The following is a 14093-nucleotide window of genomic DNA, read 5'->3' as shown; positions in this document are numbered from 1 at the left end:
ACACTAAACCATCCCTAGAAAACCCTAGGGATTGTTTACCATTCGATATTCTATCGATCTCGACCTTGGAAAGGAAAGTGGGGTTTTTTTTCAGTGTAACCATACCCCAAAATAGTTAAACCTATAATATTTTAGATTACCTTGTAGGGACCTTGTGTCCCCAGATGGAGATGAGTCCCCACAATGTGATTGTGAGACAGATCTTGGTCCCCACTACGTGCTAGTTACACATACTTTAGATGATCAGCTCTGATGTACATTATTATTTGTGTTGGTCTTGATGGATGTGCTAATATAAGCACTAATGAAAAATAAACCAAATGCAAACAAGGCTCATAAGTCATAAAACTAATTAGTTAGGGCTCAACCTTGTGTTTTATCCTATCCTTTTTATGCTACCATCCATCTTCCTCTTTTTGTGTTAATCAAGCCTTTTTAATATTTGGTTTGTACAACTTTCTACACTTACCATTAATGCACAGTGCTAAATAATGGTACATTACATTACAGGCCAACAAACACCAGGCATCCAGTCTCATCCAACCATGGATGTAGCTCCAGTGATAAGTCAGACAAAAGAATATATTAGAGCACAAAATGTATGACACTGACTGAAATGAAGTAAAGATATTAGACTAGCATTATCACCACATGGAAACAAGTATGAATTTAGAAAAAGTGTGTTTCGTACCTGAAATAAAGAATAGAGATGAATTATATCTAGCATATGTCTCCAGCATAAAAGCACAATAAGCTCAATATATTATGCTTTTTATTAAAGTGCAGGCAAAGCATTAGAGAGAGTACCTGATTGTGATTATCCACCAGTTTGAGGAGCAAACCTGAAAGGCTCTCACCCACCATGATCCATTGAGCTTTATGCATCCAAACAAAACGTGCTAGTAATGTTGAATATCTACTAAATAGTGGTAATAGTGGCAATACAGTCTGTGCCTATTTCTGTGTCTAGTTTGCATTTCCCCAAATATTTTTGCGGTGTAACTGAATTATGTCCAGCAATTATGTCCACCTTTCTGCAGTACAGATTCTGTTCCTGATGAACATTGGTGGAAAACCTAGAGTCAAAACTGGGATAATAAATTACCTTTAAGGGTACATAAACCATTGCGAGGAAAGTCTTCAAGTGAATCACTTTCTCACAAATGCTTAAAGAGGTGGTATTATGCTAATTTTCATGTTCATAATCTTATTTAGGGGTTGTACCAGAACAGGATTACATGATTTAATTTTCAAAAAACACCATACATACTGCACATTGCTGCAGCGCCTCTTTTCACCCTGTGTTGAAGACTTCGTTTTTGCTATGGAGTGATACATCTTGTCTCTAAATGATCTTTGTTGGGAGTTGCACATGCACAGTTCGTAGTTAAGTACTACTAGCCAATCAGAAGCAGAGAAGGGCAGGTTAGTGAGAAGCGGGTAAACAGCTTCAGCTGTACATGTTGCCGACTAGCTTAGCAACATGGACTGGAGCAAGAGTTTCAGAGTGCTGAGTTATTAATCTGTAATAAATGTATCTTTCATCCATAAAGTTTTAACTGAGCTCTGACTCTACATCAACAACTTTATGTCCATTGACAGCCTGGAGGGTAGCTAGTGTTTGGAAGGGAGAGGAGGTGTGTGCTGCAGCTCAGTGTTTTTCCACCTATGTTTTTGAGGGTGTGTCGGAGTAGCAGTAAATATGGGTCTTTCTTTGGCTTGTTAAATGTTCCACTCTCTTCATCAGCCACTTGTTAACTTTGTTGCTCTGCCATTTCACACACGGGGCAGGAAATGTAAAAACTACCTATGATTATGGTTTCCTTACAAGTAGTCTCTTGCAACTGTGCAAATAAAACTGTCCTCTCTAACTTGCAAAGATAGAAGAATTAGTGTGATGTTAGGTACAAAGCATGACTTGAAACAACCGGTTGTGTCCTCTCTCCTAGTTTTACTAGCCAAACTTGAGCAGAGCTTAAGCATAAAGAGGCAGATGGCAAAAATGTGAATACAGTATTTTGCATGAAATTGTTATATTGGTAACTTTAGAAGGTACTGACAAACTACATACCCTAAATTCTTCTTTAAAAGCCGGTATTCAAATAATGGAGTCTCAAAGATGTACTCTGACCATTAAAATGGTATCAGGCACCTATTTTCAGGAAAAACGCATAAAATAATAAAAAAGTAATATCTCTATATGGAGATGCAATACAGAAAAAATAATATTTTCGTCCTCGCCTGGTAAAAAAGCTATATTTTAATGTAATAAACCATCATAAGGTAGATTATTATGCACCTGAATATCTTCATATCCACCTGCAATACAACTGTAACTGTAAATTTGATGAAAAGAAACTGATATACAACAGTTATTACACAATCTTTCAAAAATATACCAGGTGAATTTCCATGTTTTGGCCATATTTACTGTTTAAACGTTCACTTTTATTGGGAGTTATCTTCAAAACAGAATTTCTCTCCATACAACCACGTTCCAAATAACATAAAGCTTCCAAAACATTGAAATATTGATAAAAACAGTCAATATTCCTGTGACCTAAAGCACTCCCATGCTTTACAGGCCACAGCTTGAGAACAGAACATCCTACAGGGCTCTTTCTCTTCGTATTGAAGAGATGAATCAATTGATATCTTGCATGTCTGTGTAGCTCCTACGGGTCGCCAGCAGAGGCCAATAAACACTGCCTCCGCCAAAGCAAACTCTTCTTCTCTACTTCAATCTGACGAATTGTCAGCTAAGCCAACCTCACCAAGATTGCGGTCCACCAGACGGTCTCGGATGACACAATGGACTGCTGTTTCTGGATGGAAAACAGCTAGAACAGCGAAAATCTATTACATGCCCGAGGTTAAGATTTTCTGACTTTGAAATTCACTTTGCTCAGCTATGTGGTATTTGGTACCGAGTACCAGTGGTGGAAGAAATGTTTGGGTCTGTTACTTAGTAAAAACAGAAATATCACACTGTAAAAATTCTGTTACATGTAAAAATCCTATAAGTAAAATTTAAAAAATTATCAAAAATAAAATTACTCATTAGAACACAGAATGGCCCATTTTCATTGTAATGCTACCAAATTGTCACAATAACTGCTAGCAGGGTAGCAGGAAACACAAGAAGTAGAGCCCAATTCCAGACACCGGAGGCAGAGATACAGGTCAAGGTATGCAAGCTTATGGGAAGGCGAGGTAGTCAATTAAGGGTCATAACCAAGAAGGCAGTCAAACACAGGCAAACAAATCCGAAGTACAAAATCCAAAATCCAGGCAAGATCCAAGGGAAACAAATAAAATAATCCCTGAAAGTGCTGGAAGAACACAGAGGGCTGTAACACTAGGTCTGGAGACAAAGTCAAACTGGCAGTGGATAAGGGGAACAGAGCAACTAAATACACTAGTGGTGAGGATGAGAAGGGACAGGTTAAAAATAATTAGGGCGGGACATACAATCACACAGGAAGCAAATGAGGAAGGATACTTTAAAAATAAAACACAACAAAACTCAAACCCAAAATCATGACACGTATTAGATAAGATTAGATTAGATTAGATTCAACTTTACTGTCAGTACGGTTATCGAGCTAATGAAATGTAGTTAGCATCTAACCTGAAGTGCAGATATATAGTGACTTTATATATGCTACATCTTATAATATGTACAGTGGAGTTAAAATATATAGATATTATACAGTATCGGTGAGTATTAAAAATTTAAAATGTATCATATTATTATTACCGTAACGTAATGTTGTAGTTGGTCAAGGTGGAGCCAATTACTATTTAGCAGTTCAACCCTTAACAATATATAATTTTAGAAACTCAGTACAGTTTCTTTGTATAAAATTTTTTACTTAAAGTCAGATCAATGTAGTGGGGTAAAAAAGTACAATATTTCCCTGTGAAATGTAGTGGATAAAGTGCTTAAAATGTACAGTGTATCAGAATTGTACTTATGTACAGTGCCTGAGTACTTTTTCCACAACTGCCAAGTGCAGAGCACGCAGTTCTCAGCTGGGATTAAAGGCGCAAACAGGAGCAAGGTTAATTGAGTTCACAGGAGAATGGCAGCACAAAGAAAGTTGCTGGTAGTTTGGTAGAAAATGGACTGAGAATAGATGTGTCAGAACCACTTCTGTTTCTGTACCAACATCACTGTGCTGCCACTTGGTGATTTTTAAGAGCAAACTAAATACTTGGAGCAAATGTGAAGAAATAATTGAATAATGCTTAAATTGTAACCATTACATGCTTTTAAATTAAAGTATCTGTTGTCCACAGCTGCTTTATGCTGTATGAAAAGCTTCTCCTTCAGTTCATGAAGTTATTTGATTTGATGTTAATGTTGTTTGTCAAGATTTAATGCTTTTCTATATATATTTTTTCATTCCTTTGTGACTTTAAGGCATGCATCTTTGATCTGCTCTCTCTGTGTTTCAGGACAAACTCCTGGAGGAAATGTGGAAGCAGCAGGACAGTCTGGAGGGTCCCACAGCCACAGCAGCAGAGAGGCCTGACTCGCCCGAGGCCGGCGGAGGGTCAGAGGAATGTTCAAAGGACAGCAATCCCTTGCTAGAGCGACTCAGAACTCTGGAGGTAAAGTGGATTGCATGGTCCACTTCTTACCCTCCCCACAACTGTTCCCAGTGTCCCACCACTCTTCCCATTTCATCCCTGAAATGTCAGATTGATTGATATATTGAGAGTACCACATGCTTTATTTGATTAAATGTATTTCACTTGGTATCTAGAGACTTGGAATAAGTAGGCAGCTCAAACACAGCACACTAGGCTGTTTTTCCAAGGACCAAACATACTGATTACATTTCTTATTTAGTAAGTATTGCAGGGCATTCAGGGTAGAAATCTACGATGCTTAAAATGAATTCTGAAGCTGCCCCAAGGTATATACATAATGAATTCCTCACCAATCCTGGAACATGAAACCTGTCAGTTATAACATTAAAGCATTTAATTGTTTGAATTAAATGTTCTTAAAAGATAATTAACAACTGCCATCATAGCACCTGAGTCTAAGTAGCCTCATTTGAAAATACCAGCAAGCTGTTTAGATGACTAACAAGCACAATCAGTGTTGCATCATGCCTCTATCCATCTTTAAATTTTACAGAAAATTAAATCCCTTTATGCTGAAGAGCAGTCCTTGGGGCAAGAAAAAAACAGTGGAAGGCAAAGGAGTTATTCATATCCAGGAGGTGATAATTAAAATGCTGACAGGGTAGTTAACATTTGCAGTCAGTGTTCCAGTGAATGTACAGTACGTCTCTCTGTCACACCTTCAATGCTGAAAAAGTAATAGGACTTCCCATCTGTTGAGGAGTCTCAGACAGTTATTATTGATTGCACTGCCATTGTGGTAGGGATGGTAACTCTGGGATGCTGGGTTGATAGCTCCTTTAAGGACAGGGGAGAGTAGGGCACAGAGAGTTCAATCCAAAGAAACTTTAATGATCACTCGGTAGAAAAATACAGGTCATGGATGAGCATGAGGCATTGGTTTGGATGTTTGGGTGTGTATGTGGGTTGTGCGTATGTGTGTGTGTATGTGGTTCTAAAGAACAAAACACATAAAAATACGGTATTAGTCTTCAATAATATATAGTGTCATATATACAATAATAACATATTAATATTAGTTTTGAATAATTAATTAAATAAAATAACTATAAACCTAAGCAACTATATCTACTCCAAGGCACCTAAAAACTGAATTCTGCTTTGCATTCTTTGTTCTACTGAATGTGATGTGATTTCGTAATGGTCATATTTGTTAATATAGACCTATTTTATGTTATATCACTGCCATAATATAACTTTTTCCAAATATGATCAGTTATGATGATTGTGCTTTACTCAAAGGAGTCAAAGTCAAAGGAGCAGAAATTTGTTGGCCTGTAGAATTTTATAATGACACGTTTACCACATTCTGGTTTTACCTGATACCTTTGCTTTGGGCTGACCCCAAATAGTCGAAGATTCTATGCTTTGATGGGCGGAGTCTGATTTGACAGTCAATCTCACATTCGAAGCGTCGCAGTGAAACGAGGATCATGCCATTTTGGCGATATGGGGGTGCTCAACGTCTGATTTTACACAGAACTACCAGTTTTATAATATACAGCCTATTACAATATACATTTCAACGTTTAATGCTGAAAATAAACATGTAAAAAGAATAAAACTTTCAATAAATGTTTTTAAAAGTGCGTAAATAAATCCAAAATTGTAACCCTTAACCATGGGTTGTCAGTGCACGTGTGTGTGTGTGTGTGTGTGTGTGTGTGTGTGTGTGTGTGTGTGTGTGTGTGTGTGTGTCTGTGTGTGTGTGTCTGTGTGTGGTGGCGGAAGAGGAACACTTGCTGAAGAGAAGGAGCCCCAGCTTCACTGGTGTTGTGCTGAGTTGTTCGCAGGACACTCACCGTTGATGAACCACACAAAGAATATTATATCGTTTTTAAATAGCCGGCTACTTGAAATAGACTCGCAAGGAACCGCACAAAACTCACACAAGACCGTTGAATGACAGGCGAGTGAGAGAGAGAGAGAGAGAGAGAAAAGGGTCTTCAAAAAGCCTCAGTTTAGCTGGAAATTTACTGTGTAAGTAGAATGAATAGACTGCAGCTTCTCAAGATTTTTTGCCCGACAGCCTGGTATGAGTGTGAGGAGCTGGGTACCATATTGTGCCAGACAGATTTTACTATAACAAGAGAGTATTAATATACTCCTTTACAGGGACGTGCACAGACATTTTGGTGGGCAGGGGCTCAAGTGAAAAAAGGGCATTTTATATATATAATATATTAACTCAGCAACATTTTTACTTTTCTACAATATAATCAGTTGACACAGCGACCACGGTCTTCTTTAGTATTCATTAGGTTTAACACAGGAGCAGGCGACAGCAAAGCAAACTATGCCACAATGTGCATGTTTTCTATGCTACTGGTTTCAAGTATATATTTATGAAATAGTTTAATTAATAATTTGTTTATTTTTCACAAGGCAATAAATCATTTCAATTCTTTTGGTGTTATTGGAATACATAATACTTAAATCTTCACACTAAACTGTGGCATTGGGCTGCAGGCATAATTAAATAAATGTTATTTAAATACTTTTTGTTTCACAAGCAAGATGCCAAATGAGTAAAGATAACCTTCAGCTTCACACAGCCAAGCAACAGAATACTGAATTGCCTGAATACATTGATGTTTTGATCAAATACTTTATTATTGCTATTATATTACATTTACCATGTGCACACACACACACACACACACACAATTACTGATGGTGACATGGACTTAGTTTCACATTTGAGGGAGGGCTGTCTGTATCATGTAAGGATCTATCAGCATACAACAAACTAATAGAATGGAGAGTTATTAGATGAGGAGCCTACCATCAAAACTATGAAGTTACTCTTTAAGGCACTTTTTCATGGAGTTGTCAATTTTGAGACTTTGGTCTATTTTGCTTCCATGCCTTCTTTTACTCTAATAAGCCTAATAAATAGCCCTCGGTCTATTTGCATCTGTAGATTTATTCTATATTAACCAAAACAAGCTAATCTGCATATTTACACAGCAAGGAAAATGCTCTTGATGTAAGTCATTAACTGGGGAAGTTCTGTGCTGATATGCTTTAGTTATTTTCTTTATGCCATTCACCTGCAGTGCCTTGTCAAATGTGTGCAAACTGGCGCATTTTAATTACCTAACGCGTAATTTGCATATCAATGTGGCGATTGTGATGACGTTATCAGACACAAATGTTACTGTGTTCACCTGTAGTGTCTCCATCAGTACATTAGGTTGTATGGCCATGAGATATTGCCTTAGCTAAACTTCAGCTAACTTATTACATTAGCTCAGCTCATGAGTCATGTTAGCAGGACAAAGGCCTATATTGTCTTTTATTTAATTAGCGTTAAACTCGAGGCACTGGTAGTTTAGTCTTTTGTTCATCACCACTCACCTCCACACAAGCCAAGAAAAACAGTGCTGGGAGAGAAGCAGGAGGGGCTGCTGTCTGTCTGTCTGTGCGCTGCGCTCTGGTTGCGCAGTGAGATGCGGAGCGAGAGAGAGAGAGAGAGAGAGGGGGGGGGGGGGGGCATCGGAACTCCAAAGTCTCATCTTCCGGCCTATTTAGATTTTTCCACCCAATAAATATATTTGTTTGACAGGGAATATGTTGCAAACAGTAATTAATATACTGTATATACTTTTATTAAAAAAAAAGCTCAGAAAAAAGGGCACTTTCTCTTGAAGAAGAAAAAGGGCAGGTGCTGAAGCCCCTTTTGATGTCTATGTGTGCAGGTGCCTGCTCCTTTGTCTGTATTGTTATTTATTCAAATTTATTTGTCACCGGGCCAGACAGGGGCCAGACATGGGGATGGGGAATAGAAACATCACATGAACAGACATCACAGAGAGAGGGCAACACCTGCAAGAGAACGGGGAGGGGGGCTTGGAGCGGAGAAAAACAAACAAACCAACAAATAAACAAAAACAAACAGACAACCAGCCGAACAGCAGCAATAAACAGTTGACATAGGAAGAAAATTGAGAGAGAAATGAAAACGAGAAAAATCAGGCAGCATAAATAAACACAGCACCGCCGTGAGAACTGAAATAATAACAATTAATTTAAATAAGTAACTGAATGAAAAACATCAAGAATAATTCTACCAGGGAGAACCTTTGTTTGTGTGTGTTTATATGTGAGACTGTGTGTGTCTGAGTGCGTGTGGGTGAGTGTGTCTGTATGTGTATGTATGTGTGTATATATTTGTGTACATAAGCCTGTTACAGAATGTAGTTCATAGTGAGAGTGGGATGCCACAACTGTGCAGCGACGGGCAGACAAGACCCCCAGTAGCCAATAGGGGTGGGAAAGAAGTCAACTCCCAGACGAATTGCGACGCGAACGCAGAAGACCCCGACCCGACCAGCAAATGCCAAAACACCGGACATCCAAATGCCAATTGACAATGCAATGAAAAAGGCGGAACCCGCAGAAGAGCGGCACCCGGACCAACCGCGGCGCGCACACAACAGATGCCAGTGCCACCCTGCGACCGGCACCCCACCACCGTGGAATGGGAAACCAAAACAAACCAAGATGCATCGACAATCGCCCCACAATCCTATTGCAGCCCTCCGATCCACAAACCAGACTGAGCCGCGCCGCGCTGCACCCACAGACCTCCACCACCAGTAGCCAGGGCACCCTGCAACTCCAAGCGCCCAAAGACCACATGTCCCGGGGAGAGCTGCACCCCGCCCGGAGGGAGAACAGGAGAGAGCCGTGTTGGGGAGCTCACCGCTGCCAGGGAGCGTTAATGCGGGAAAACCGGGGCTGACAGTCCACCAGCCCAGCCGGAGGCACCCACCCCCCCCAACAACCAGCCACCAAACTATTATGTTGATGCATGTCATGGATTGTGAAGTGTTGGAGTGGTGGAGTAAAGATAAGGTGCATGGCCTAGGACCCACCAAGGGACAGGAATCTCCCGGCATCCCACGACTCGACCATGATCCAGAGGGCCGCGACGCAACCACAAAACAACCATCGACACATCCCAAAGCACAATCCTTCCCCACACCGGATCCCTGTACAGCCAACAAGCATCTAATTCAAGCACCAAAATCCCGAGGAAACACCCCCGAACCAGCTAAAAAAAAAGGACCAGCCCGCACCACCAACCCACCCCGTCAACCCCATCTCCACGGTCCCCCACCCCTCCAACAACCAGCCGCCAAACTCCTCAGAAACCGAAATACAATCATCAGGTTGCACAGCGTGCACACAGGACAGAGCCGCACACCAGCCCAGCCCAGGCCTTCTCAAGATTAAAGCGGAGCTACCATGTGTAACCCCCCCCTGGCAATCACCGCACACAAAAACACACATGATTCGATTATCAGTCGACTCTAGGCAGGACTTGACGATTCTGATTAGACTATGTAAATCCTTAGTTGGGGACATATATATATATATATATGTAAACACACACAGACAAAGTTTTAATTACTATTGATACTGGTGTTACTATAGGTGGTGTTAGGTAAAAGCAGAACAGAACAGGGATGGTTATCTGAGATCACACCTGCTGATCTCAGGAGATGGTCTCTGGAGGGGTTATTTAATGAAACACCTGCAGTAGCTGAAACACAGTTAGTAGTATATTGATCTCCTGCAATGACTCACTACAGTAAGAAATTCATTGTGCTGTTTACTGGTATGTTAATGTGCAGTGCAATGTGCTCCTGGTTGGTTAACAAAAAATAAATTGGCTGGTAAAAAAAAAAAAAGAGAGAGCTTATAATGCAGATTTGTTTCCGCTGTTTCTCTGTATGTTTCTTTTGTATTTGAATGAAGTGACAGTTTAAGTGTAGGTTAGCGGCTTGAAGTCAGTCATGCAGACTGATGGAGATTCCATGAAGGCCTGCACAAAAAGAGATTTCTGCAATTTGAGTAAAACATCACATGCTTTCTCTGAGTCATAACCCAGTTATCTCCAATGTCCATCACAAATAAACAACAATAAATCATAATACAAGCCCAACAACTTATTCTGAAAATTAACAATATTTAGCCTAGCCATGTAGTTACTCTGCTAAAAGCCTGTAAAGACAGAGATTAGTAAGGATTCAAATTAAACTGACCAAATAGCAAATACATCTAGAGACTTCAATATTTTAGTGAACGATTGCATTCTACACCATATGTACATCAACTGCAGTGGCTTTACTGGTGCGTCCTGCAAGGTCATAATAATTGTGTGCAAGTTCAAGTAATTACCAGTACCGATGCTTGCTGAATTATTGTAAATAATTGACCATCATTTCAGTGATATTTCAGTGATAATCAATTTTCTGTGGTAATACTAGGGTCTAGTACTTACTGTAAGATAGCCTGCATAACCACTCTGTCATTAGCGATGATCTTTTAGAAGTGCTGCCTTAAATTACATCAATTTTCTTGTCTACTTTGTTGACCCTAATGGATAATTCGCAGTATATTTTATGGTTTTCATGCCGTTGCCACTTCATGGTGGCTGCCTTCATTTGATCCACATTTGTAATTAAACTTTAACGCTGAACTGGAGAAACATCACAGGGTTTTCCATTTAGTTGGAAACTACTTTTCGGTCATTATGGCACACTTGGGTACCTTCCATATAACCTTCCATGAAAAATGAAAGGAAATTGCTCTAAGCACCACAAATAAGAGTTAGAAGATAAATAATAAAAACCAATCTGAGCTTGCTGTGCTTTTTGACTGAGGAGAAGTCACTGACTCCTCTCCGCTCCTCAACCAAAGAAATAATATTCAGTAGAATATGACAGTTAAGCCTAAACACTGATTGATGCGATGCTCGCTGAAGATCAACCATGTTAACTGTGCAAAAACAAGGCTGAGGGAGCACGTAAGCACATTGCCAAACATTTACATCTATGCAAGTGATTTATTTTTACTTTCAGGATGCAGATGTAACACATTATGCAGATGCAAAAAATTTTCTTTTTAAAAAAAATATTTTTCTAAGTTAAGATTTTAAGCCTGAATACAAAATAAAGAAATGATTTCTTTACTTGCAGTCGATGGTCTAATGTGTTCATTAATGAAGCTAATTTGTAATTTTCATCAATAGCAAGCGTGAGCTCATATAATATGTACTATATATAAGACTCAAAAGTTCAAACTCAAAACTTGGCCTTCCCTGACCTTTACACATACCAGCTGCCAGCCTTCAGGGTGATGTGTGGCCTTTTAAACACTGTTCTAAGAAAAGAGTGAGTCACAACAATCCATACTCTTGTGTGGTTTATTGTGATCATTCTCAGGAGGTTAATCAGTATCATTTCAACAGTCAGTCATTGAACCAGGCTAAAATACGGTGGTGATAATCTTTGGCTATCACTAGTTTGAAGACGATGTTGAGCTGTGTGAGGTGAGTACTTCTTCTACGCTGCTCACTCCTGTGATTAGCAGCCACATCTGTGATTATCTGTGAACCTGTTGTTCCGAGGAGTTGCCCACAGCACTTAAGTGAAAACAAGCCATCCAAGGAAGCCTAGTCATTAAGATTTACTGGATCAATCGTTTCAGTGGAAAGTCACCTCCTGAGTTCCCAGAATGGTTTTTATTCCCTGCTGTGCAAAACCTCTGTCAGCAATTGAATTATACCTGGGGTACCTCAAGTGAACCTTGCAGACACAGCAAAGATCTGCAGGATGGAGTTTAGATGCCTGAAATTTAAAGCATCATTCATTTAGAACCATCTTTCTCCAGTTAACCTGCAAATCCTACAGTGCTTCAGGGAGAGAACCTCCTGATCTATCTATCTGTCTGACTGTCTGTCTAGACAATGTCATCATAGTGCACAACCTTAGCTATACAAGTATTTCAAAATTGTATTTGTATATTGACATGGCAACACATTCAAAAGTGACGACATAATTCATGCCGTTTATCTGTCTGTGTTTTGTCTGTACAGGCGGAGAACTCTGCTCTGTCAATGGAAAACGACAATCAGAGGAAGCAGTATGAACGCTGTCTGGATGAGGTGAGTGTTACTGTTCTCACAGCCCTTTCAAGAACAAACACGTCATGTAAAGAACAGTAAGTATCTTAACTGATTTTACTGTTCTCTCCACAGTCCAATTTCAATGAATGTTGAACGGGAATAACATTTATTTTAATTTGTGTTGTGATCCGTATCCATACTATATATGATATGCTATAGTGGGTTACTTGACTGTGGTATGATTTAAACAAATAAGATACAGATTTATAGCTTTTGCAGTGCTGGTAAGTGCATGTTTTCACTTTAGACAGAGCCGGGCTTGCTGTTTCCTCCTGCCTCCAGTTTTTATGCTTGGCTAGGCGACCCTGACTCCAGCGCACAGTTAAGAGAGTTGTATCAGTTTTCTACCCTCACTCTCGAAAGTGAATAAGCAAATTTCCCCTCAATATTGAGCTATATTCCTTTAACCCTTACCTTCTGACTATACAAGTAATCTGGCGGTCAGGACAATCTGAGATGATCACCAGACACACATACACACCCAGACTATTATCTCTAGTGTTAGTGAAGTCCGTCGAGAAAAGTCAAGAGAAGGGAACATCTCTAATTGAAACGGACAGACAACAGAGCCCTGGGCGATGTGAGGATGAGATCTGCAGGGGTGAGCCTCACCGCTCAGGAGGACCGAGTCCCAGCTCCTGGATGTGGCTCCCTCTTCTTTTCTTCCTGACAACACTTTGATTGTCTCTCTGTTTCTTTCCATGTCTGTCCTTCATCTCTCTCCAGCCAGGATGACTGCTCCACTTTATTTTTTTTGCAGACTTCACTAATGGGCTTGTTACCATGGAGATTGCTGCCCATGAGAATTTAACATATTCCAGTTGAGGACAGACATTTCAGCTGTGGGATTCATTTCTCTTCTCTTGCTTTTCAGTCTTATTATGCACATTAATCTTTTCTGGGGAAAGCATTCAGCAGGCTTTCTGTCATGGTCTGGATGAGCTGGGGCAAGTCGTTTTGATAGATAGATGAAAGAGGTGGAGGGAAATCATTTTGCGGCACACAGAAGTGGAAACAGTTATTATTCCAGTGTAAAGGTATAATGCATGCTTCTGCTTCAGAAATCAAAATAAGCAGGAAAGAAGGCATTTCAGATTATGCTGTTTAATATTCACAATAAAAACTAAACTAAACTTTTTCTTCTTCAGAATCGAAAAGTTAGTTACATCGAGGCAAACAAATGAACTGTGTAGGGACCAAAAGAAACATTCTCTTAAAAAAGACATTTGTTCAATTTTTATGCCTATATTTTGGTTTATTTATGTGCTGAGGATAAAGTTAGATATACCAACTGCAGGGCAGCTGCTGTATGATTTCACTAAATCTGACTCTGTGATGCAACATACTGTCAATTTGTCCTCACAGCATCTTACATGCTTCTAGATTCTCTCTGATGGTGTTTGTACTGGGTCATTTTCATTTACAGTCTCATTGCAGCTCAAAGCTACACAAAAAG

General features: G+C 39.7%; 1 protein-coding gene across 3 annotated transcripts in view; it reads left to right on the top strand.

The window, feature by feature from the left end:
* The window catches only part of LOC119903435 (nck-associated protein 5-like), a 78072-nt gene that overhangs the window by 27268 nt on the left and 36711 nt on the right, over positions 1-14093 (top strand). For all 3 annotated transcript variants that reach the window (XM_038719583.1, XM_038719584.1, XM_038719585.1), the window contains 2 exons: positions 4462-4617; positions 12548-12616. In XM_038719583.1, coding sequence (XP_038575511.1) covers positions 4462-4617; positions 12548-12616 — 225 coding nt within the window. The remainder of the gene's footprint in view (positions 1-4461; positions 4618-12547; positions 12617-14093) is intronic.

This window comes from Micropterus salmoides, unplaced genomic scaffold (genome assembly GCF_014851395.1).
Source record: "Micropterus salmoides isolate LMB-PRFRI ecotype aquatic unplaced genomic scaffold, ASM1485139v1 Ms_hic_scaffold_15, whole genome shotgun sequence".
Classification (NCBI taxonomy): domain Eukaryota; kingdom Metazoa; phylum Chordata; class Actinopteri; order Centrarchiformes; family Centrarchidae; genus Micropterus; species Micropterus salmoides.
Note: the sequence above shows the minus strand (reverse complement) of the source record. Positions and strands in the feature narration are given on the sequence as shown.